Source organism: Carassius carassius, chromosome 17 (assembly GCF_963082965.1).
Source record: "Carassius carassius chromosome 17, fCarCar2.1, whole genome shotgun sequence".
Lineage (NCBI taxonomy): Eukaryota > Metazoa > Chordata > Actinopteri > Cypriniformes > Cyprinidae > Carassius > Carassius carassius.
The window spans coordinates 12,448,237-12,475,811 of record NC_081771.1 but is presented as its reverse complement, the minus strand read 5'-3'; the positions used below and the strand labels follow the sequence as shown (position 1 = coordinate 12,475,811).

The window sequence follows — 27,575 nt, the reverse complement described above, 5'->3', positions numbered from 1 at the left end:
TTTGTGTTTTGCTTTGGTACCGAAATTGGTACCGAGAACCGTGGATTTTCACTGGTATCGGTACCGAATACTGAAATTTTGGTACCGTGACAACACTAGCAGCAATAGAGGAGTTGCTGGGAACTATTTTCAGGGACTGCGTAATATCACTGCGCCTGCTGTGGCCATGTTATGGCAGGCACAGTAACTGACTAGCCAATTAGACAGGCTGGTAAGTCAAATATGTTTTTGAGAAGCAGCTTCTCAGAGAGTTCAGATAAGTTTTTTCTCTTAATTTATAGTTTTAAAAAAGTTGGGCTCCTTTAAAAGCACCAATGCTTTCCATACTCTTTGAAGGAAGCATTTGCTACCATTACTTTCAATATAGCAGTGAGTCAACTGTGGTAATTAACAGAAAAATAAAGAACAGAGTAAATGCATATTTGCGTGGTGGGGAGGTCATTATTGAGAGTAAACAATTCTCATAATGAACATAGGTTGAAAGCAAACACTAACTGCCAGTCTGTTACACACACACACAAATATTTTGGCATCATGAGGGTTCTGTCTTTAGTGAAACAAGCCAAAAATGCAGAGAAGCATTGTTTACAAATAAACTAAACAGAATGCAGTAATTTAAGGGCACTTTGTGCACCGTTTTGTGCTGGAAAAATTGATTGCTGTCACTGCTGAAAACAAAGGGCTGGCAAAGCCTCTGAATAAACCTGTGGAAAGTTGAATATACGTGGCAAGAGGAAGTACCGAAGCCCTCACATGCCTTCCTGTAAGGAAAACCAGAGAAACAGTCTCTGACAGGTAGGCAGAGATGATATTTAGCCGCAGTGCTGTGATTCACTACTTCTGTGAGAAAAACAAGATGAATCTTCTAAGACCACAGGAAACTGAAATGACTGTTTAATGAACTATGAGTGAATCAAGTTCCCCACTATTTCTTGATTCTGAATAAGAAATAATGACGCACAAGCGAGGGTCTCAAAACAAACAGCAAGACCAATAAATGTTACAAAGCAGAAAGCAAAATTAGTAGGAATGCATAATATACTCTGCACTATAAGAGATATTGGCCCTTTCCTGGCTTGAAAAATAATAAATTTTTCATACTTTTTACAAGATGGGGATGGTGTGCAAGATTTTTTTTTTTTTCATGTTAATTTTAGTTTTTTCCTAGACCCATGCACCCATCGATCATCCTGCAGGTGTGCAGGGTTATTTGTGTTTATTGATTTATTTTCTTTTAAATCATATAGGCTAATAATGAATATTTAATTGTGCATATAGATTTCCTTTGAGTTAAAATATTTTATTTTTATTTTTTTATAATTATTAGTGGTGGGCCCGTTATTGGCGTTAACGTGCTGCGTTAACGGGAGAATCTTATCGGGCGATAAAAAATAAAATATCGCCGTTAATCTATTCTCAAAGTTGGGTTGGGAGTTGGGTCTATACTAGGCGTGCTATGATGACTTTCACCTTGATATTTTAGCGCGGATGTATTCCTAACCGAATTGCACTGTAGGGGGCGAGAACGAGTCTTCGAACCTGTGTGTATGCCTACTGTGAAATTACCACATCAAACGTGACGTGCTAACATGGATGCAGCTGAAGCCGCCGGGTTTGCTTCCAGGAACTTTTTTTTTTTAAAAAGTTCCCCAATGGAAACCTCGACAAGAGGCACACCTGTTTCACACATACCCCGTCTGCAGTGCGTATGCAGTCCATGTGCGTTTCGTATGTGGTGCTGAAGCAGCACGGACTCATACTTATTGTGCTTTCACACAGGATGCATTTGCAGTCTGCTACTCGGTACGTTAACGATCGCTGCATTGCTGCAACGCTCCTGGAACGCACAGACGGACCGCAACCGTGTGAACGCTGGAATCCGTTAACATGGGTGCGTAAAAAAAATATGAAACATACGCACTGCAGACGGAGTATGTGTGAAACCGGATTAAGGTTGTTTGCACCTTGTGCATGGTGAAATTAAATTACAGCTTTCTCAAGCATTTTGCCATGCATTTTGGAGACAGGAGATGAGGCCCTGGTCTAATGCACCACCTGGCTTGAGAAACCCGTTCTAAGAGACTTACTTTTAGTCATTATTTTATTTGGGTAGCACACATATTCTGAATGCCTTTGGCAGAATTCAAATGAGCCATTTTAATCTAGATTAATTCCAATATTACAGTGAAATTAATCTAGATTAAAAAAAATTTATCTATGCCCACCACTAATAATTATACATAAAGCTGTAATGCATAAACTCATAGCATTTAAAAAGGCTCATTTTAATTTTTATTCTTTTATAAAACAAACAGTATCTAATTTTGAACTTTTTTTAAGACTTCTGTCCCTTCACCAAACGTGAAAGTCCATTCCACCAAAACTTTGACACTTTTATTCACATATAAACATATATCAATGTAAAAATAGTAAACAGAAGCTCAAACGTATTAGCTTTACCTTTGATAACGGTTTGTTTACAGTTAATGGACAGAACATGAAAATAATTTCCATCTTATCTGTATTATAACTTCAGATTTGTCAATGCATCAGGAAACAAGTCAATCAAATATAACCTTAATTTCAGTAAGAAATAGAGAATAACATAAGACCAAATAAATTCAGTTCGAAATCAGCAACAAAACAACTAGGACAACAGCATACAAACAGGCATATCATGACTAGGGTTGAGCCAACAGACAATACCATCGTCCATCGCCGATGGTTGATAGACATCACAATGTTGCGCCGGCATTGTGATGACCCCAACCCCTTTGCCCCTTTTTGAATACACGATCACTTTTGATATTCGCGATCACATATACTCTGTTTATACTATGAAGCCGCAGTACTTACCACACATTTTACAAAATTATATGTTTGTCAGTGGTACTGAGGATCTGCAAATCATTCACCATCGTCCTCAGTCATCTCTCCTTACGCCGTGTTTACAACGGATGCAAAAGTTGTTAAGTGGCATTGCGCCACATCAGCTAAAGACTGTCTACACTGGACTCGACAAAGGGACGGTTCAAAAATCACTTGAAATTTGTGTCAGCACGTAATTAATAGAACGCTGCAGCGTTTACTGTCAGGGATTTGTGGTGTCACGCCACGCCGCATTCAGTGTAGAGAGCATCACTGATTATACAGAGTTCTATTGACTGATCTATATATAATGACTCCCTATTATAGATCAGTGGTTCTATAGTATTTTTTCGCACTGCATCGCTCGCATCTGGTTTAGACACGGTGTTCAGAATCATTAGTCGTTTTCCTTTATAAGGATTCATAATTTGGGCACAACTCCCCCAATACCACCCCTACCTGCTCGCACAGATGTCATTGTCCTCCCCGATGTTTCTCTGTAGACATCATCTAATGCCAAATTTGAAGACATCGCTCCAACCCTAATCATGACAATACGCCAATGATAATTAACTTTTCTGTTCAATGTGCAATGCAACAAAATTGAGTGCACGACTTCCGCTTACATCTCACATTCATAACATACTAAAAATAAATTCATAAGTGGCTTGCCGCTCCTGATAATTTAGCAGATTTTACATGAGACCCATATGAATGAAATCCCTCTTATAAACAAAACCTGACCTTTTATTGTTTAAATAGGCCCTAGATCAGCATAACAGCCCTTGATTGCATAGCCAAACAAAAGCTGCTTGAGAGCCAGAGGGATTTCTCCTTGTGTGGGAGTCGTAATGAACATGACCATGGTTGTGCAGAACAAACAGTCTTGCTCTAAGCATAATCTCTTAAATGCTCTCTGCCTTAAAAATTATGAAATCTTACCATTTTTTTCCCACTGACCTTGCTCTCACATCTGCTATCTATATAAACAGAATGGCCATCATCCTTCCTTCAGATAACCTCCTCAGCTGAATGAGTTCTCAATTTGAGCATCCATGAATATATAGTGCCTTCAATTTTCACTGAAGGGGAGATGAAGTGTTATTTGGGAGACGAAACACATATGATTCTTTTGTTATGCATTTTAAAATTGCTATGTAATAAAGCAGATGAGATCACTTCAGGAAAGTGCCCACTTTCAGCATTTTTTTATTGCGCAACCAATAATCTAGTGGCATATTCCTTCCTAAATGTTATTGTCTTCATGTTATGATAATGCTCTATCATATATATAAAATTATATATGTTCTTTATTACCATTATTATTTTAATTAAACAATAACAGCAGTCCCATATAGACAGAACATATATTATGTCTCAAAATAGACATGCAGCTGTCTATTATTCCTAGTATGTTTTCCAATTCAATGTTTTTGTGTCAAATACTGAAATATTGGTATTGTGACAACAGCTGTATGATCGCTAAGTGGTATAAGGCAGGATAAATAAATCTGGCCTTCAGCAGAAAGGCTGTGAGTGTCTCCACAGCCATTTTTAGTTTGGAGTCCAGATGGCTATTGGCAATCTGCTTACTGCAATTCATAAAGTTAGCAAGGGCCCGTCAACGCTACAGCTCCACATTTCTGCTGTGATATCAAATCCAACACTTAAAACCACGAAAACCACTGGGATCTGCTGTGGGAATTAAACTGATGACCACAGCATTCCCTGTCCCTCTGGGTTCAGAGAAACTGGCGTTTTTATAATTGAAGCTGACTGACCTCACTTGCAAGCTTATCTGTTTTGAAGAGAGATATAGAAAAAGGGTCTCATAGGAAACACAAAGGCAGGACAAAATCCTTGAAAGAAATCTTTCTCTCTCATGTTAAGGGTTTGGCTATTAAAATCTGAACTGACAATGGAAACCGAGAAATACTTTGGTTTGCGTACAAATTTCTTTTTGAGATTTCCTTTGGGCTGTCAATAATCTGCAAAAGCTACAGCCAGACAGTCATATCCATTATGTGCCAGCCATCATTGTATGAATGAATCACATAACGCATATTCTGTTAATAGAATTTTCTATTTTGTTATAGAATTCTTCATTTAACAACTGAATTATGAAAAATGACTAAAAAACCTGACAAAATCTATGCAAATTGGGGCTGAAAGGCTGAGGAGTATCCAGAAAATAAGTTTATTATCCATCATTTCAAAATCAATAATGGAATGAAGCCAAAACATGGAAAAGAGGAAAAAAGTCCAAGTCAAATCAAATAACTTTTCTTCATGTAAAAAAATTCTCCAAAAGCTACTTTTTTTTTCTCCACAGAGCACTCCTGGAGATGTAAACCAACATCAAAATGGTGTCATTTAGAATGGATGGAGAGTGATTTCTTATAAAGTGCCTTGTTAAATATTTTAGTAAAGTGTCAGCAACAAACATCTGTCAGAGGAAAAACCAGAGGGTTCATTTCTGTATGGAATATAAACATTTGTATGAAGAGTATCTAACATTCAGGTGTCATCATCATGTGGTTTGGCGGACTACAAATATTTGGATGACACAAGGTGATGCTTTGCATATAAAACTCAATTTCACATTGCGAACAGATTGTGCGGTTGGTGCAAATGCTCTGAATGCTATATGCTATGTGAATTAGAATACCAATTCTAAAACACATCTGAACTTAAAGCAGGTGTCCTTAATAGTAGTAACCAGTTGTTCTTTAATTTTATTGACTTGGAAAAAATGCTAAAATGATAATAATTCTCTCTAAATAAACAATTTAATCACTCTATCTTGGCACACTGAATTTTCAAGTATCACTCAATTAAAGATCTTCTAGCAGGCCAGTAATAGCAAATTGAAAACCTCATCAGAAACACTCTGTCAAGATAATTTTATTTGTTTGTAATTGAGAAGGAGTGATTGGAGACTGGCCTCCTTCACTCCACTCGAATAAAGCTGCCGATACGGAGTTAAGAGATAAGAAAGAACGTAATAGATAAGAACCTCATTCACAGAGATTCCAATTTGTGTATGCATCTTGTATGCAAACAGACAAGGATGTAAGGTAAGGTGTACAGTCGTGGCCAAAAGTTTTGAGAATTACATAAATATTGGAAATTGGAAAAGTTGCTGCTTAAGTTTTTATAATATTAATTTGCATATACTCCAGAATGTTATGAAGAGTGATCAGATGAATTGCATAGTCCTTCTTTGCCATGAAAATTAACTTAATCCCAAAAAAACCTTTCCATGGCATTTCATTGCAGTCATTAAAGGACCTGCTGAGATCATTTCAGTAATCATCTTGTTAACTCAGGTGAGAATGTTGACGAGCACAAGGCTGGAGATCATTATGTCAGGCTGATTGGGTTAGAATGGCAGACTTGACATGTTAAAAGGAGGGTGATGCTTGAAATCATTGTTCTTCCATTGTTAACCATGGTGACCTGCAAAGAAACGTGTGCAGCCATCATTGCGTTGCATAAAAATGGCTTCACAGGCAAGGAAACAAGGAAAAAGGATTCAGCTGCGGGATCGGAGTGCCACCAGTGCAGAGCTTGCTCAGGAATGGCAGCAAGCAGGTGTGAGCGCATCTGCACGCACAGTGAGGCGAAGACTTTTGGAAGATGGCCTGGTGTTAAGAAGGGCAGCAAAGAAGCCACTTCTCTCCAAAAAAAACATCAGGGACAGATTGATCTTCTGCAGAAAGTATAGTGAATGGACTGCTGAGGACTGGGGCAAAGTCATATTCTCCGATGAAGCCCCTTTCCGATTGTTTGGGGCATCTGGAAAAAGGCTTGTCCGGAGAAGAAAAGGTGAGCGCTACCATCAGTCCTGTGTCATGCCAACAGTAAAGCATCCTGACACCATTCATGTGTGGGGTTGCTTCTCATCCAAGGGAGTGGGCTCACTCACAATTCTGCCCAAAAACACAGCCATGAATAAAGAATGGTACCAAAACACCCTCCAACAGCAACTTCTTCCAACAATCCAACAACAGTTTGGTGAAGAACAATGCATTTTCCAGCACTATGGAGCACCGTGCCATAAGGCAAAAGTGATAACTAAGTGGCTCGGGGACCAGAATGTTGAAATTTTGGGTCCATGGCCTGGAAACTCCCCAGATCTTAATCCCATTGAGAACTTGTGGTCAATCCTCAAGAGGCGGGTGGACAAACAAAAACCCACTTATTCTGACAAACTCCAAGTTATTATGAAAGAATGGGTTGCTATCAGTCAGGATTTGGCCCTAAGTTGATTGAGAGCATGCCCAGTCGAATTGCAGAGGTCCTGAAAAAGAAGGGCCACCACTGCAAATACTGACTCTTTGCATAAATGTCATGTAATTGTCGATAAAAGCCTTTGAAACGTATGATGTGCTTGTAATTGTATTTCAGTACATCACAGAAACAACTGAAACAAAGATCTAAAAGCAGTTTAGCAGCAAACTTTTTGAAAACTAATATTTATGTAATTCTCAAAACTTTTGGCCACTTTATGCACATGAATTTATAATTTTTTCTATTTTTGTACTATTTATATGGATATTTGGACTTTCACTGGATAGAATAAATTTTATACATTTTCTGTTTTCCAAAGATGAATCAATGTCTTGTGGGTTTTGTCATGAAAATGCATTAATGGGTGCACAAAATTGTACTATTTGGGTAAAGCAAAAATATTTAAATATGATGTGTTTGATACAATGGCCAGATGTTTTTTTTAAAGATATTATAAGATAATACAAAATATTATTTATTATAATAAATTATTCTTATGATTTTTAAGTCTGATGAAGAGCGTTTAAGCTCGAAACCTCACTTGTGGTTAGAACATAATTAAATACGTCTCTATCTCTGGAGCTGTGATGTGCCTACTTTGATGTTTTGTTCTTATGATATTTAAGTACCGGTAACATTTTTACTTCAGACAACAAAAAAGAAAGTATTAAGACTTATAGGGTCAAATATGTGTGTGTGTAAGATTTCTAAATCTTAGCTTAATTTATGGTTGCAAAAAGGTGAAATTTTTTTTCAGAAATGTTCTACCCCTTTGCAACCCTAGCTTAATTTAATAAATGTATTTAATGTGAACATTGGCTAACACTATTTCACTTAACTGGACTTTGTTACATTTATTAGACAAAATGGTGTTAGACTATCATAGACTACCAGTCATCCTCATCTCCCTCGTCCTACTTCTCCCCTAAACGGAGCCCTGACAGTGCACAACAGACGAAGCATGAAGATATGCAAGCCTTTGAATGGAATCCATGTAATTGCAGCGTTTTCAAAGCCCCCATTGCTGTGAGTGAGTAATGTATCAAAGAAGTCAGCAGGCAGGATTTACCCTGCTGCAAACGGATGAAGCAGCTCTCTTGACACTCAGCAGTGTTAAGAGCCACCGCTATCTCAATGTAAAATTTACGCACATTTTCTGTAAGGCTCAGCGTTCAGCGTTTCCTTCAAAAGTCACTGAAACGGTCAATTACAAAAACACAAGCGAAGCCATTATATGAAATGAGTAAAAGTCACGAAGTTAAGTTTCAGTGATACAGATACTAAACTTGCAGCTGTAATATATGAGAAGCATTAATTGAAAACCTAATTTAGCAAAATGTAATTCAAGTTTAAGAGACTTCGCCGTGACTCTGGAATGAGAGAGTATTTTATGTGCGGCTGAATAGAGGTCCTTTCAGAGGAAACCATACAGATTTGCTGAATAAATGCTCTACTCGAGGGGCATGATGTTTCTGTCTTGAGAGTTAATCAAAAGAGGTTTGAGCTGTTCCACACTGTTCTCTATAACTACTGTTATTCTACAGACTACTGTGAGGTTTCCATGGTTACTACCCATTTATCATTATAATCATCTAGATTTCAGTACCTACTGAACCTTGTAGTCTGAAAATATCAAACAGAGAAACCAGAGAAATTTGTATTTACAGTGGGGCTCGAAAGTTTGGGCACCCCTTGCAGCATCTGTGAAAATGTGAATGATTTTCAAAAAATAAGAGAGATCCTACTAAATGCATGTTATTTTTTATTTATTACTGTCCTGAGTAATATTTGTACATAAAAGATGTTTAATACATTTAGTCCACAACAATTCACTGATACTCCAGAAGGAAACAAGACGCATTAAGAGCTGGGGGGTGAAGACTTTTGAACACAATGAAGATGGCCAAATTTTGCTTTTGTTGAAATATAATTTTTTCCATTTAGTTCTGCCCTTCCTAAGCAACAGAAGATACTTTTATGTTTCCCGGAACACAATTTAAGAACAATTTACCTTGATCATCAAATTCCAAATGTTTTCACCCCCCAACTCTTAATGCATCTTGTTTCCTTCTGGAGGATCAGTGAATGTTTGAACCTTTTTTAATAGTTGTGTTTGAGTGCCTCAATTGTCCTCAGTGTGAAAATATGCATCTCAACATCATACAGTCACTGCTGGAAAGGGTTGAAATATGCAAAGATGCTGGAAAACTGAAGAATCTGCAGGACCTTAAAGATATTTCTGAAGAACAGTTCTCAGTTTAACTGTTCAGAACAAACAAGGGACTCATGCACAACCATCACAAAACAAAGACAGTCATGGATCATCCAGGTAACCACACACAGTATTAAGAACCAAGGGTTCCCAAACTTTTGAATGGGGTTATTTTAATAATTTCAGCAATTTTTTTTGTGTTGTGGACTAAATGTAAACATCTTTTATGTACAATATCTTACTCAGGACAGTACTAAATAAAAAATAACATGCATTTAGTATGATCTCTCTTATTTTGAAAATGATTCACATTTTCACAGATTCTGCAAGGGGTGCCCAAACTTTCAAGCCCCACTGTAGGGCTGCACAAATAATCGAATTTCTAATCGCTATTACAATTATGAATGCCACAATTACGTAATCGTTCAAAGTGGCAATTATTCGTTCAAAGTCCACTTATGTTATTTTGCTTAAGATTTGTTTATTTTGTTAACAAATTCTTCTCTTCCGGGTCTGTTCTGAGTGCGTTTATGACGCTGCTGGCGTAAGACGCTGCTGACGTGTGTTCTTGTTCGCCCAATAACAAAGATAACATGTCAGCAGTGTCACTGCAGTGTTGTGAACGCGCTCACAACAGACCCGGAAGAGAAGACAATGCTGAATAAAGTTGTAATTTTTGTTATTTTTGGACCAAAATGTATTTTCGATGCTTTAACAAATTCTAACTGACCCTCTGATGTCACATGGACTACTTTGATGATGTTTTTATTACTTTTCTGGACATGGACAGTATACCGTACATACATTTTCAATGGAGGGACAGAAAGCTCTCGGACTAAATCTAAAATATCTGAAACTGTGTTCCAAAGATGAACTCACGGGTTTGGAACGACATGAGGGTGAGCCATTAATGACATAATTAAAATTTTTGGATGAACTAACCCTTTAATAAAAAATAAATGAAACGTAAAAAAAAAATGAAATTAGCTAAAATAAATTACAAAAAAAACAAATATAAAAAACTAAAAAATTATAAAAACTTAAAAAATTAAAACTCAGTGTATAATAAAAATACCCATAATATTAATAAAACCTAAAATAGTACATAAATGACACTAAAATAACACTGATATGAAATAATTGTTTTTACAAGAAAAATAACAGGACTACTGCAATTCTCTTTTACTACAAAGTAAAATGGACCAATTAATACTGAAATTAAAAAAAAAATAATAATAATAATATTGGCAAGATGATAAATAAATAGCACACACACAAAAAAAAAATCAATTAATTAAAACATTTCCGCAATAATAAATAAAAAAACAAATAAGTTTTAACATGCCACACACGGTCACAGATTCGTACCACGAATTTGACAGATCAATTAAAAAAAAAAAGTCCTAAACATTCAAAGTTGTGTTCCAGGCTAGTTTGTTAGACACACTGTCCTGTCTATGCTGAGCAAAGGCCAAGTGACCATCCAATTGAAACCCTTTGGACTGCAAACATTTGGTTGCAGATCGTACAGAGGCTCAGCATGAGCTGGAAATAAACTGATATAGTGGCCCAAGTTCAAAAACATGCTTCTCTTTTCAACAACTTTTCAAATACACTGTTAAAGTACTTTAGACAAAGAGAGAGAGCGATAACCAAAACAGTGGCTGGGTATTGTTGCATCTAAGGTGCAGAAAAAGTACAAATCTCATAATGCTTTAATTGTGTAAATTATGTGTTACATAGTCACGAGAGACAAAATTACATTTTAGATTGTAGTTCGATGTTTATGAAGTTTGTAATGAAAAAACAAACTGCTAAATCCAATAAAAAAAATAATAATTCTGATCTTGACATTTTTTTTTGCAAGTTTGGCTTTGTTACGCTTATTTGTTAACCAAAAAGCAAATGGTCCCCTCAAAGTCTCTCCAAAACTAATTTATGCCACCATGAGAAGAGAAAAAAAAAACCTTCTTTCTACCAGATGCAAAAGGTTTGTATCTTCCCAGAGTAGGAATAATTTTCACATTATTTTTATTAACCTTAATTGCGTAGCTCTGAAATCTAGTTAGAGACCTTCAAGCCCTGAAACAAGTATAACAGTCTCATTTAAGACATCAGTGTCATTTTTAAAACTGTGTCAAGATGTGGTTCACTGATTTGATTATTGGTTAGTCAAGCATGACGTAAGTGTACATAATTATACATAAATAAGAGGCTTTGGTGCAGAAAGTGTAAGCTGGAGAATATGCTGCCATTAATCGTAGAGATGGTTGAAAGCCATAGGCATTAGCCATAGTCATTCTCCCCAATTAACATATGATCAATGTTAAACACCAAGCCCTCATCATTACAATAACTGTGGCTTCAGCAAGAGATTACACTGGAAGTTATTGTGGCTTAGAGACTTTCATTGGTGCATATAATCAATAAGTATTGGAGGGCCACCAGGAGCATGTAGGGCTGCATCTGCCATGGCCATAAAAAAGCCTATGCGGCTTGTGCTTGTTTAGTTACATTGCTTGTAAAAATGGCCTCCTCTGTTCGCTTACATTATGTGAAAATATTAAGGGCAGTGCTGCATAAAAAACTCTGCAATGACAGGAATGAGATAGGGACATTATTTCAGATTACTAAAGGAACTGCAGTTCTCACAAAGCTGTTAACATTTACTTATCCTCAATTCACTCCATCCACATAGGCCTATTACTTTTTCATTTTTAAACACGAACGGAGATGTAAGGCAGAATAACCAAGCTTCTCTTTTACAATAAAATGTGCAATAGTCAATGTCTTCTGACAATATCTTTTTGTGAGGAATATTAGTCATAAGTCTTTTCTGGAACCTTATACAACATAATCCAGTGGGGTCATTTTTTTTTAAAGAAATTAACTTTTCTTAAGCCAGAATGCATTAAATTAATCCCCCCAAAAAGTGAATAAACATTGTTTACATTGTTACAAAAAGAAAATCGGTTTTAAATTAATAAATCGCCGCCTTGGAATTATAAGGTTCTATCTGCATTGTGAGCAGTTTTGTGATATTGAGCTTCAACGATTAGCATTCCATAGACTTCTGTAGATAGAACCCATTTTGTTTTCTACAAAAAGTCCCAAAATGTACTCCGCTTACAAAAGAAACATCACAAATGTAAGCGGTCACAGAATAAGAATGTGAATAAAATAAAATTCAGCTTTGCCATGACAGGAATAAATTAAATGTAAAAATGTAAAACTGTAATAATATTCAGCTTGGGTGAATATATATTAGAGCCCGACCGATATATCGGCCGGCCGATATTATCAGCCGATATGAGCTTATTGCATTTAAATCGGCATCTGCGTTTATAACGGCCGATGAAACATGAGAAACAGAGTCTCATGCTTCACTCATGTTATGAGTGTTGCATAGTTTGCCCACCAGAGGGAGGTATGCAACTCACCAGTTGACAACAGCGCCAGAAATCCACTACAGAAGAAAGCGATCAGCCAAGCCAAGATGTACTGTTTTGACGGTGAGTCTGTCGTTCGTCATGTGAAATAATTTAGTTCATACACTGTATATAAAAACGGTGTGGTAGTTCTAGCTAACGATCCTATCATTATCACTTCTAACTATTCTGTAACGTCACTTACAGCTGCTAATGCATTGCTATATCAGATTAGCCACAAAGCTAATACCATGTTTATCAGTGGAAGAGCGGGAACGTTAATAAGAGGTCAAACTATAACGTCAGCTTTAACTTATTCTAAATATATCTGCAGTGTTTCCCACATAATGACCGCGTAACTGTGGCAGGGGGGCGAGTCTAGTCAATGACTAGAAGTTATGTACAGCGTGCCTCGAAAAAACAACAACTGTTATGTTATTCTAACGCTAATATAGCTTCCTTTTTAGCAGGTCCCTTAAATGCTTGCTATTAACTTGTTTGAAGGTGGTTCTTCTCAAAATTGACAGCGGTGTGTTCATGACACTAACGTTAACCATTCAACTTCGAATTGATTCCGTAATCTTCTGGTAACAGTAGGCTAACTTTACGTTCGCCAGCGCATGACAATGTTTTGATTCAGACTGCACAAAGAGAAGAGGAGATACAGGTCCGTTGTGAATGTGTCTGTGAGAACAAATATAGTGTAGTTACAGTAGCTGCGTCAGAAATGATCAAACCAGAGGGGACATGTAAATAAATGTGAGCTGAACAAGCGCTTTTTTCTTTTTTACAGATTGTTTCAAAGCAGCTTTACAGATATAGCAGGAAAATGTAATAATATTGTTAAATATAAGTAGGTAATACCTATTGCTTGACAAATAAAATATATATATATATATATATTTCTCATTTTTGCCTATGTAGGAGATCCCTGTTTATTATTATTATAATTCTAATGATGACATGAGTAATGATACATGGTGATATTATTAATACACATGCTTATTCTTTCTCTGTCTCTCTTTCTGCCCTACAGATGGCTGAAAAAGGTGAATGCTGTAGCAGCAAAGTGTGGGACTACTTCTGCAAATACTTTAACTTTAGTATTATAATTTATTTACAGTACACACACAGACTGTTAAAACCAGCTTCAACTGGAAGAAAGTAAAAGTGTTAAATGTTTAAAACCAGACTGTTTTTTGATCATTAAAAAATATATACTTTTGATGTGCAATTGTTTAGTCATTGAGACTGTAATCTAAGGCTTTTTTTTAACATAATCCCTTCTGGAAAATGGTTTATACAGCCCACATACATAGAACAGGCAGATATTTTGCTATTGAATGTTGTGTAAGGGCAGTTTATAGGAAATGGGTCTAATATCCAGTTTATTTTAAAAATCTAAATATCGGCTTATAAATCGGCTCTTTTCGAGTTAATATCGACATCGGCCCCCAAAAATCCATATCGGTCGGGCTCTAATATATATATATATATATATAACCTTAACGTTAGTGTATAAAATATGTGTAGTGATACCACCATCTATCATACTGAAACTAGCAGCTGAAACACTTGATGTTTCAAGTAAAATATGTTGGAATTGCATGAGGGTAAATTCATTATTTATTTATTTTTTTTTACATTTTTTTATTTAAAGCTATGCAAATGACACCAATTACTGGCTAACCAGTGGCCCTCCGAGTGTCACAAAACTGAGGAGCTTCCCATCATTAAAATGTATAGGTCGCGTTATTTCCTGAACTAGCAGAGCTGCCTGTGATTTCTCTGCCTACTGAGCCGCCTAAATGCAGACACATGCCCTGAAGGGTCAGCAAGGCTGTCTACCTTTCCAGATGACGTGCAATAAGTTCTGGCAGGACAGTAATCCCTCATTTCAACCAATTACTCTGAGAGGGCAAATTGTTTCAACTTCAGTGAGCACCGAGTTATAGTACATTACTGGAGGAAAAGACACAGCCTTTAGACATTTCTGGAATGTACATTATGGACACATATAAGAGGAACAAAAGGTTATATAAGAAGTGATATACCTCAATAATTGCATATGGTAAGAATCAACATTATAATCTTATGTATACCATCCAAACCACTTTCTAATGGTATTTGTCATAGGTGTGGTGCTTTGTGCCGTAAATGCAACAAACGTCGCTATTGTTGTTGTATCCACACAAGCAAAGCATTGACCAACTGTGGATCCCCTTCCTTCCTTCCTTCCTGACAAGCCTGATTTTTTGGCTGAAGCACTGATAACCATCCCAGGCCACTGTTGTATATACATGTACACCCCATCCCTCATCTCAGGGTAATTTGTTTCATTGTTCTTTAATTTCCTTTCTCTTGTCAAGCTTTCCTGCCATGGCTCATATACCCCAGGCCTCTACGAGAGCTATAGGAGCATATGGTTTGGGGGCTGGGCTATGTGAATGGAGGGTGGTCACAGTTTCATGCCACCAGTATGTGATAAATCACAGAGCATCTACCAATGTCATTACCTGCTTAAACACAAAGGCCGTTTATGCTACTGTTCTGGCTTCAATGTTCTGGCTTCAATGGACATCAAAGTGTATTACTTAAGGTTAATAAAAGTGTGTGAAAGTGGATTTAAGTACTAATAAGTAGGGCTGGGGTTTGACACAAATTTCACAATTCGATTCTGATTCACAAGCTTCCGATTTGATTCGATTTCCGATTCAATTGAATTTAGAATATATTTTGGATATATATTAGGTAGACTGCATGCCAAATTTTCTCAAGAAAAAAAAAAAAAGGAAAAATATACATAGGAGTCAGTTGGGAGTACATTACTACAATATTGAACGTTAAAATTAACTGATTTGTACAAACACTTGAGTTACACTCAATTAAGTTTAATAACAAAGTTACAATAACAATTGTGTGTCTACTCCAATTCTTTTTATGAATATAAACATTTATGGTGGCTGTTTATACATAAATTAAACTGATGAAATGAAATTAAAATGATAATGAATGTTAGATATATTTAGCAAAACGTTCCTATCTAGAGTTTATTTAAAAAATTTCTTTTTTGGCCACTGAATAGGTTTTTTCTTCTGTGGTAAATTTAACGCAACATGACTGTTTACAAGCTGTTATATTGGGGTCTTTGCGTAAATTTACAATGATTTAGGGCAGTCAAAAAAATAAAAATTGTAAATATTCTTTGAATTTAAGATAAAAATACACATTTGTATGCTAAAATTATATACGCTATAACTGGTATACGCCTACTTCACATTCCACGTTCCGTTCCATGCACAGCCACATCCGTGCAGCTTTCAAAGGCAGACGAGCTCGACACACAGCACCACTTCTGTCTCATCATTCACCTGTTGTAGGCTGTTCGCGAGCCCTCTTGATGATGAAAATGACAATGCAGATGGGGACAACCGAAGTATACCTTTATCATTGGCACACTAGATGCGATGCGATGACGTTGTAAGTGTCATTGCATTATGTTTTTGTTAGCCTATCCAGTTGAAGCCACTATATGCAGTGCTGCTGCGTTGTTCATTCAAAATATTGTGGAAAAAGAGAACGTCAATGTGGAGAAGATCTTGTTTACATCAAAACTGAAACCAAGCTGTTCACACAGAATGCATATTTTGCACATTTTTTAGAGGGACATCTTCCATGACCGTTGCACTCTCAACGGCACAAGAGAGCCACATGTTTAGAAAGCCATGTAAAATTAATGTAAGTTCAACTTAGACTTTATGGTGGATTTTTTTTTCACCATCCTACTGTATATCATGTTTTTAAATGAAAAAATGTACTCTGTGTAATTGGCTTTCCGAACTTTGTAATAAACTATGCATGCATACATGATGCTGCTTTTTTAATATGCAACTTCATTAAATTACAATTGGTTTATAAACATTATATTTTAAATATTATGCACTTTTTTTCAGTCATGTTTATGTTTTCTTATGCTTTGAATAAACGTGCATTAGTAATATTTTGCTCGTTGCACTCTCTTGTGGCCTCAGGAGAGAAGCCAAAAGCTTTTCTTCACCCTAACTGAAATTATGCATTTTAAATTTTGAAAATATTAACAAAATTTGAATTATATTCAAATGTAGTTTTTCAGCCATTTTGACATCCCTACAATGATTGCGTGATTACATGAGAAAGGATATGGGATTTGTGTAAGTATACTATTTTAACAAATTTGGATGTTCATTCATGTTTATTTCATGCTGAAACTGGTATTACAGCTGAGGAGATGATCAGTTTGAACGTGCTTCGCACTGCCTCTTTTCTTGAACTGAGGCACCATAGTGATCGGTCACTCCACATTAAACAGCACCAAAATGGTATTTATTGTTTGAATTCTTAGCCCGACACACATTTTTTTGCCGATATTATCGGTCGATATGAGCCTGTCACCGATATATGGAATTATTTTTATTATTATTTTTTTTTTCAGAACATATAATGCAGATAAAATGCATGAAATTGAGCAATTACTTGGTTTGTCCAGCAACAAAGTAACAAAGCTTATTGTGATTTATTGGATGGGAGGTCCGCTACAATGTTTCTTTCATTATCTTAAAACAGGCTAGACTAAATAATTCTTGAGATTTAAAAACTGACATTGTTTTATGCATGTTATTTTTATTTTTAATGACTTACTGTTTTTGTAAAGTCTGGGAAACAAAATGAGTAGGTGCATCAAAAATTCAACTGTTTGCTGTTTGATCATAAGAGAATATCATTTAGTATAACAGATTGTTGAAATTAAGTTGAAATTAGTCAAAAAGCTATCTTTTTGGGGTGAATTATGTCTTATTCCTCTCATCGCGAAGCAAACAGTAAAATAAACACTTGAAGAACGGGCTCGCTGCTTTTTCTTCTGTTATGGGCGTATTCAAGCCGCGCACTTCAGTTTGAATCTGAATAGCGCGTTCAGCGCAGGGGGCGTGGTCACATTAGATATAATGAAGGGAGACTTGAAAAACAGACATCGCGTTGTTTTCATATGGATTACTTTATCACAGAATATCTGTTTTCGGCGGCACTTGTTTAGTTTAAAAATAGACATGTCAAGCTTTCTATAGATATCTCCCCCATGTATTTTCGTTGAGTATTCACGGAGTTACAGTTCATTTTAATGACTTGTTTGTAAATGAAGATAAGCGCAGACAAAGGCTGCAGACAGCACACCTTGTTTGTTATCTTTATTTTATAAGTGCACAAAGTTTTGTTGTCATTATGTCTGTATCCAAAAAAAGTAGACCCTTTACAGATTCGATTGATGTATTGCTCTTATCTGTACGATTAAAACTGAAAGTGTAATTTAAGGTATTTTCGGGGTTATCAGGAGAAAATGACTCAAAACGCGTATCCGCGTTAATCGACTCGAAAGGGTTAAACCAACTGGCCTGAATGCAGAAAACCCACTCCACTCCATAACTCTACTCTAGCATAAACTGCACACAATCTCAGCACTGCATAACTCCACAATTGCCCTGTTAACAATAATATGCATCGTTATTCAGATGATGAACAACCATCAAATCAATTGCCTTAGTTAAACTTAGCCAACAGTTAAACATTGCACAAAAGCTATGATATCCTAATATAAAACCAGTACATGAATAAAAAATATCAGGCTGCCAAGAAAGATAGTGAGAAATGCAATAAATGGAAGGGAAAGTCTGACTTGTAGGTACTTAGTGGGCTGAAAGATATTAGAGCAAACCACCCCCTTAGAAAGAAGGCTTTCAGTCTGCAGACCAACATAAAAGACAACCATTTTAGATTTGTTGATGATAGTGTCTGTAAATCAATAGTGAAGATGGAGGTTTGTTAGGAGAATAATCAAAGGTATGTGGAACACAATAATGAGTCAAGTTGTGAATGTGAAGGAAGGACTCAAAGAATTGGAAAAACAAAAATATATACAGGCTAATTATTAAAACCGTTAGATTTCTAGCAATGCAGACAATTAATGCTTCACTATTGTAAAAGCAAGTGCAACTAATTTGCATCTCCAGAGACAGAAGGACTATGACATAACCGGCCTGGAAAGTCTTTAGACAGAAGTCAATGTGCACTGGTATGATTGCGTTCACATATTCACTGTCAGCTCATTAGTGTGGCAGAATAAAGAAGGCTTTCCCCTGATTTAAATTACATTGTCAGCACTTCATTCAGAATAAAGTGTAATGATTCCAATGAACACTTCTCAAAAATCCATATTATATATATATATATATATATATATATATATATATATATATATATATATATATATATATATATGGAAGATTTCTGATTATGTTTAATTAATTTTCATCCAAGTCAAGTAAGGCAGTTTATTTGCCTTTATAAAATATGCATATTAATGCAGTATTGCCATAGCCAAAACTATGTTGGTTTTTCCTATGAAGTTAACCAAAATTGGTCTGTAAACAGCTTTTTTAGTTTTCTATTTTTGAGAAGCAGCAACAACCAATAGGCTGAGAAAATTCACATCATTGTGAGCACTGATTTGTTACCACTGGTCCACTGACCGTTAACTGGCATGAACGCTTTATGCCACAATTGTCCATTTGGTCAATAATTCACATGGCAAAACTGCTTGGCAAAATGATTGTAACATGAGATATCTTTTCCACTTTGAAATTCTAGAGCATGCAGCCAACCTAATTCAACAAAAGCAAACTGACTCCAATAACATTCCTAGTTAATTATGCAATGCAGTTATGCAGTAGAATATTCATTGTCCGTTACATTAATGATTGGGTTCAGCACCAACTTATAGATCTGATGTAATCCTTAGAGCTGAAACAACGAATCGATTTAATCGATTAAAATCGATTATTAAAATAGTTGTCAACTAATTTAGTCATCGATTCGTTGCTAAATAACTTTTATTTGCCGTAAGCGGCTCATTTCGTGCATATTTCAAATCTGCGGTGACCAAAGTGTGGCAGTAATGAGCCACCGGAGGTTTTACTCAGCCAGTACAACAGGAGAAGTAGCGAATAGCCAATAGCTGGCCTTGTTTTATGTCACGTGCTTCCCGAGCAGCGTCTCTGCGGCCATAGACATCATATGATGTCTATGTCTGCAGCATTCAGCGTGATGTGGGAGTACTTTACATTGAGCCTTTAAAAAAGAAGAGTAACCTGTAAACTCTGCACTACTGCACTGTTTAAGGGGACGTTCACATATCGCGTCTTTTGCGCGCTCAAGTTCGTTATTTCCAACACCGCACCGCATCGAGTTAAAAACATTTAAACTTTTCAGAATGCCGCAACCGCACCGCGGGTCATGTGACAAGAACTAACCAATCAGCTTCATCCTTTCCCGTAACAACGTTAAAAGCTCAGTCAAGATGAAAGGAACAGCTGATCATAGTTGTATATGGATTTCCATTTTGAAATAAATTTAGTAGCAGAGCTACTGCAAGCGATTTTTTTGAGCTACAAATCCATTTATCCTTTGCTGAAATTTCCGCGTCTTCAAGGAGAGAGCAAGGAGGTTGCTTAGCAAAGGCAGACGCCTCAGGGGCGCTTCTGCGCGAGCGCTTTGGAAAGAAGCGTTTTAGGCGCGATATGTGAACGGCCCCTAAGACTTTCATTTGTGCAGATTCTCCAGTACAATGTTGTTTGCAAATGTTTAGTCGTAAAAGCTGATAACATTGCTTTTTAAGAGTTAACATTTAAAGCTTTACAAACATGTTCTGTGATCAGTTTGTCGTTTACCAGTTCAAAATTCAGTCGTGCAGCCTAATTATGACTGAATGAGAGAGGTAAATGTAGATATTTGAAATGCACTTTTTTTTCTAAGTATTCACTGCTCTTTTTCACACAGCAGGTTTTTTGTGTGTGTCCCATTTTTTTTCTGGACAACCTTCTGATGGATTTTACTTTAAATTGTGAGTTCCATTCAGGTTTCATGCCATTGGCACTTTTTTTGAAGGATTGTTTACAATTTCACAGCAAAAGCTATAAAGCTGTTTCCCAGTAAATAATAAAATACAATGCACTGCAATTTTATTCTGTTTTATCCTTATTCTTCGTGAAAATATGTTCTGAAAGATTCCTTAATAAGCTTTGTTCAGGATGTTAAACTACTTTAGGAGCTCTAAGGACTGCCACGGTGAAAACATTATTTGAAATCTCCTTGTGAAATTTGCTAGAGTATGGGTCAGTGTTCTGATTGCAGAAGAGTTCAACAAAAGAATTACTAACACAATAAAACAACTCCAGGTATATTTTTGATAAGGATATGACATATATAATCTCTTAAATCTATGCTGAATGATAAAGACCATTTATTAATAATTTACTTGGGGAAAAAATGGAAAAAACTAAAATATAAGTACATAAACCGATTAATCGTAAAAATAATCGACAGATTAATCGATTATCAAAATAATCGTTAGTTGCAGCCCTAGTAATCCTTGCTTAAATTAATATACAAAATAGTACAGGCCAGTGCTCCTCAACAGGATGACTTTTGAGCATTTAAGTTAATAAAATATTACTTTAATCATCAAAATCTAACCTAAATTCAAATTCAGAAAGAAAGAAAGAAAGAAAGAAAGAAAAAAACAAGTTGTATCAAAGTACTAAATAATTCAAAGACATTCATAGTGACTGAACCACTCCAGAGAGTTGTCCTAATGTGGGGCATACATTATGCTGAGGAACTATTTTTCACACAAAATGTAAAAACAAACAAACAAAAAATTTTTTTTACTATTAAACTACATAAAACAATAGCTGTGGAGTGTATTGATTAATTTACAGCAGACGCTGCGCCGTGGCCATTAAACTTCAATAAACCACATCAAGTGAAGGCGTTTTCTTGAAGCTTTTTAATTTATCAAGTGATTTCTTAGCATCAAGGACATTATTAATCAAGCTGACCTCGGCTAAAAAACTAAAAAAAAATAAAAAACTCAGAGATGCTTAATGACTTTTGACCCTCACAGTAAGAAAAAAAGAAAAAGAAAATCACAAGGAATGAGTTATACCTCTGAGCCACTGGAGACGTTAATTAAAAAGGAGGACCAAATTAGGACAGAATATTAATTCGTTACAATGAAAGATCTCAGAAAAGGAGATGCATTTAAGAAGGAAAAAAATAAAACACGTTTTTAAGATTAATTTTGTCTGTGCGGTTGATAGGGGTGAACACGATCCGTCTAAGAGACTGCAAGGCAAAGACACTCCAAGGAGAAAGGAAGAGAGTTATGAGTCAATTCACTGTTCTCCGTTTCTATGGTTAAGAAGGGGATGGGCTTGAGTATCCTATGGCTTTGTTGTTTTGATGCTAGTCAATGTTACACAGAGGATGTTCAGTTCTTGAGAGGATAGAGAGCTTTTCTAAATCCAAAGAGGGCCTTTGAAGACAAAATGAGGCACGTCAACAGAATGGATCCTGGCCAACAGCCTCTCTTATGGCTGGATCCTGTACGGTGCAGTCAAAATGTCATCCAGTTTAAGTCAGATGGACAAAAACAGTGAATACAAAAGCAAGGAAAATTGGCAAATACTTACTGTAGCTATTGTTACAAAGTCATTTTTAAAGAAATTCACCCTATTTTATAAATGCATGTTATAGATCTTATTGTGAATGATTTATCCATGCATTTTCCCCCATTATTAATTAACCATGTAATGATTAATCGAAATATCATAACCGGCCCCTTTTTGGTGATGAATGGAGGACTCAGATGCACAATACAGAAGAAAATATCTACTTTGGTGGCTACTTTGGTTTTATTGTGAATTTAAATTTAAACAACAAAGTTATACATTAACCAGCAGCCACAGTTAAAATAAACTTCAAGCTTCCCTCCAAAAGGTGTTTGATGGAGGGTAACAGAAAGGGAGAATCAATAATGGTCACTGGAACACTCTTTGTGACCTTTCTGCTTCAACAGAGATAACTGAAGGAGAACAGAAAAACATCTATTCAGTGACAACTTCAGAGTTACTGGCCCTGTCCCAAATGTTACCCTAAGACCTCTACCTAACCCTCTAGAGTAGAAATCCGTTGTGAAACCAGTAACGGTACACTTTTAAAAAAAAAAAACATTTCTTTATTGGCCTTTAAGAACCTTTAACATCCATGGAACCTTTCCATTGCACAAAAAGGTTCTTTGTAGGTTCTTCAGATTATTAAAACATTTCTCACACACACCAAAAAAATGGTTATTGTAAGAACTATTCACTGAAAAAGGTTCTTTGGGGAAGCCAGAATGATTCTCCTATTGCATGTTACCTTTATTTTAAAGAGAATATGGCTTTGGTAAGACTGCACAACCGGGGGAAATGAGACACAATGGTCATGTTCAGATTCAGGGAATGTCTTTAAAATTATGCTGCCATATAAACATAAGGCAATTCATTTTGCAGACAGGGTTCAGCTGGGACTGGTATCCACCAGATATAACAGCAGTAAATCACAGCAAGGCAAGATCACTTAATTTTAGCTTGTATCAATGAAGAAAAAGCCTTAAAAATAAAAAACGCCATTCATAACTATATATTAGAAGTCAACATTTCCACTTTCACAATGTTGGAGGAGGGATCTCAGCCCATAAGAACTCATTCATAACATCACTTAATCAGTCAGTTAATTAAGGTGCCATTTTAAAGTGCAGGTCATCAATTTTTGCAGTGAGGCTTGACCATCTTGAAGCTAACAATATATAATGCAATAAATTTGAGGCACAGCAATAAGAGCAAAGTGTGCTGGGCTATGAGTCTGAAAGCTTTTACAGGAGGACTGCAAAACCGTAAATATTCCCCTTTCCAAATCTGACAGCAACATCAACTCAATGCTAATCATCTCCACAGAGATAATGTCACGATCAGGTTCTTTCTTACGAGGTGTCTGTTAGGTATCTCGTAAATCAATGAAGCTAGAGTAAACATTCAAGTAGGCCTATAATTAAGTCTTCAATGAAGGCACTTGAAGGCACATTGGTGTAAAACAAACTGCAAATGCTGCTTAAGTGAATCTCCATCTTTGATGCTACAAAGGCTTAAAAAGTCAAGGAAGGCTTGGGGCCCCAGGTTGATTTTAAAGCCATTTATTGTGATGCTCAAGAGTAAAAAAGACAGCAAATCAAGAAAGCTTCATGTGGAAATAAAGCGAAGCTAAGAAACTGGCAGTCTAATAACAAACCACTATAAAACTAAATTGTTGTTCAGGACATAAGGGAAGCTGATATAAGTAATCTACACATACATTTACACCTATATCTCTATAATTAGATGATTAAAATAACAAACATTCTTTGCACCAAATAAAACATGAAAACAGGATATAAACATTTAAAACTCCAGCTTATTATGCTCAGTAAATGGAATCTGGGTGTGGTGAAAATTGCCAGTGATTGTAGGCTTCAAGCTTTTAATTCCCCAATGGACTCTAAATCACCCCTTCCTGCACAAATAGATTTTCTGTGTGTGTGTGTGTGTGTGTGTGTGTCTGTGTGTGCTTAACGCAACTATTGACCAAAATGTCTGAGGCACCTGATTTCACCTCAATATTTTCACTTCTACATTACATATATTTACAAATCATCGGATCTCTTCATCCCACGTTCCTTTATCGGGGTGATAGCAATTAAGATCAAAGGCAGAAATGATTTCTGACAGCCACTGAAAGGTTCTCCTTTCATTTACAGATATAACATCACATGATCCTACAAAGTGAAATACCTGAGAACAGAAAGCACTGATACCAGAATTATATTTAACTATACTTTATGCACTTCAGTCTTTGCATGAAGCTTTCAAATTGACATTGCCAGTCTAAAGTTGCAAACTGCATTCTAGAGATGTTACATGACTCCTCGGACTGATGGAAATGTCCTATGTTGGAACATATTATCATATGCTGTGATGCACATTTTTTAGAAGAAGTACACAATAGCAACAAACAGTGAGCAATAAACAATAGATAGTAATAATACAGAGAAGATGCTTGTCAAACTGCTTGCCAAATAAACTACAGTGAATGGGACTTGAAACCAAACAAGTAGGATCTTTTTTGTCAACATTGTTGCATAAAATTGACCCTCAAAATGCAACCGTTCAACATTACTCATATTCTAAATAGAAAATATATGGTTTTTAGGTAATATTTAAGGAATTATTACTCACAATTTTCTGTGCAAAAGCAAAGTTATAAATCAATAGTGTGACAAAATCTGTCCTTTAAAGGATAGGTTTGACTTAACTAGTCTTACATTTGTAGAAAAGAGTGTAAAAAAAAAATTATACGAAATCAATCCTAAAATAAAAACAAAAAACGAAATCCTCAGTTTTGGTGTTGTCATAGTTGTTGTATGTATCTGGTCTTAGTAGGGCAGTATACTGCAAGCTCAAACAAGTTCACTTCAAACAATGCCGTCACTGCTCAAACTTAAACCTACTTAACTGCACTATTGGTTTTATGTAACTTTTGTGTTTGAGCTTTACCACACACTAATTCCCTGCTTTAAAGGCATGTATAGTTGCCCGCTAGCCAATTGACCATAGCTGGGGGTCCAGCACACTGGAAAGGTTAAAAGGATCATTTGCACCTGGTGTCTGCTGCCATGCTGGAATCCAGGATTTTGGGAGAAAAAAATAAATAAAGCTTTTCAACTGTTACATTCAAAGTTAACCACCTCTTAAATCACACTTTCCTGAAATAAGTTTCCCTGTAAATTCCAATAGCCACAAACGGACCATGGTTTTGCTACACTAACCATAGTTTAACCAAGGTATTTGTGGTAAAGCTGGTTATACAAATGGTAATCTATACACCAAAAAAACATGGTTAGTACATTTATGTAAGGGTACTGAGGGCATTAGTGTCATTAAGTGAAATAGGAAAACTAAGAAGGAAAAAAGCACTATGTTTTGGGCTTTCAAATGTGAAAATGTACAAAATGTGCCTGCTAAAGTGAACTTTTATAGTAGGGAGCAGTAAACACCAGCTTTCTACAAATTAGGATTTTTTTTTCCAACAGGGAAATTTCTTTAAACACAAAACATGATAGCAATGTAGAATATCTTTATCAAGGAGGTCTAGCTAGCCACACAAGAAGCCAGTGCATTCTCATAAGTACGATTGGTGGGCGCCAAAACTGGCCCTTTAAGTGCTTTACACAGAAGACCCCCTCTTCAAAGAGCTCTTCTCTGTTTACACACACGAAAATCCACAAACATTGCGGTTGCCAAAGGCGACATAACGTACAGAACCGGTGTATGTGTATCAAAGTAGCTTTGACAGGGCTATCAATATCCAACCCTTTCATTTTGTAAGCAATTTGCTCATTGATCTCTCCTCCTTTTGTATTTTGATTGTTGCTCGAGGCATGAAGAGACCCCCCATGTGGAATAGATTCACGTCGTGGCATTTTATTAGCATACCAACGAATACAGGACTAAATACTGCCATTTTTAAACTTTGTAAGCAAACAAACTTTGCTTACAAATACCCTAACTTTGTAAAGTAAACTGGTTCCATAAAAACTCACCCTTATCCGCCTCATGGCCGCAACAATCTCCACACGGCTGTTGGGTCGAGCCACATCCAGACTACCGATATACTGGAAATCAAAGCCAACGAGATTAAATGTATTAGATCTCCTGTCGACAAGTTGGGCTTAGTGTGGTATCAGAATTGACGTGCTCAATTAAATTGGCAATACGGAATGTAAACAAGTGGCAACAACAACTTTCAATGTTTCCTGGGACTGGGAACAGGATTCACAGCAGGATGTAAACAAAACATGCGGCTGAAAAACATATCTTCATGTCAAAAGAAACTTACCTTTGCTTCGAAATTTATCCCATGTTGAAATGCTTCCTCGTTATGTAAAGGAATTCGCAAATCGTGTCCATCATCGACTAAATTGTACTTTGTTTTGGCAGGCATGGTGACTGTTTTAGTCCTTCTAATCAGTTAAAAACACAAACAGCTCAAGGGGTGTCAGAACTCGGTCTAACTCTTGCAATCCATGCCTTTTTTTAGCCCGAGGTTAACGTTACTCTTAATTCTCATGCGTGCTCGCTTTTGACAGAGCAACTTTTGTAGAAATTACTATCTTCAATCCGACGTCGCCTAAGTGGCTTCCAATGAGTACGTTTGAGCAAATATGAATGGTCTGCTCACTTGTTCCCATTCAAGCGGGCAGCCCTAAGCTTTAGCTGGCGTAGTAGTTCCAAAATCCTGCTTCCTGGGCTTCCTGTCCGTTTCCAACAACTTCACGCCAGCGCCATAACCGAGCCCACACATCCCTTTCGAAAGGATTGTTGCGAGGGCATAGCGCCATTGGTTGAAAGGGGGAATTCCACCTGCTTTCATTGGAACACGGCTTCATCACAGGTTTGGAGGAGGAGAAATACACCTCGCTTCACATTCAACACCCAACAATGGTGTTCAAGGAGAGCGGAGAATGGCACCTAGTGGCAAACTTCGGTACACCGTGGATTGAGTCGAGGCGATTTAGCAATTCATTTTATTTCTATCACATGCTGATTCCCTAAGGAAATTAGAACACACAGGCTACTAAAGTTCTAAGCAATATCACGGGCTAGCTGAATAAACATAGCCACTATGTTAAGACATTATTAGTTTGACCAACTAGTAGGCTAGTTAACCATGATGTAATCATATATATATATATATATATATTTAAAAAAAAAATCAAGTTAAATACGCTGCATGTAAGTTTTTGACTCTACTAAAGCATACAAATACCATAA

At 36.4% G+C, this 27,575-nt stretch overlaps 1 protein-coding gene across 1 annotated transcript in view; it reads right to left on the bottom strand.

Annotated features, from left to right (window-relative positions):
* The window catches only part of LOC132161117 (carboxyl-terminal PDZ ligand of neuronal nitric oxide synthase protein-like), a 100,803-nt gene extending 73,550 nt beyond the window's left edge, over positions 1–27,253 (bottom strand). Inside the window, exons 1-2 of the mRNA XM_059570927.1 lie at positions 26,641–27,253; positions 26,345–26,416 (exon numbers count right to left, since the gene is read on the bottom strand). Of these exons, the coding sequence (XP_059426910.1) occupies positions 26,345–26,416; positions 26,641–26,745 (177 nt within the window). The 5' untranslated portion in view covers positions 26,746–27,253. The remainder of the gene's footprint in view (positions 1–26,344; positions 26,417–26,640) is intronic.
* Between the last annotated feature and the right edge of the window lie 322 nt (positions 27,254–27,575).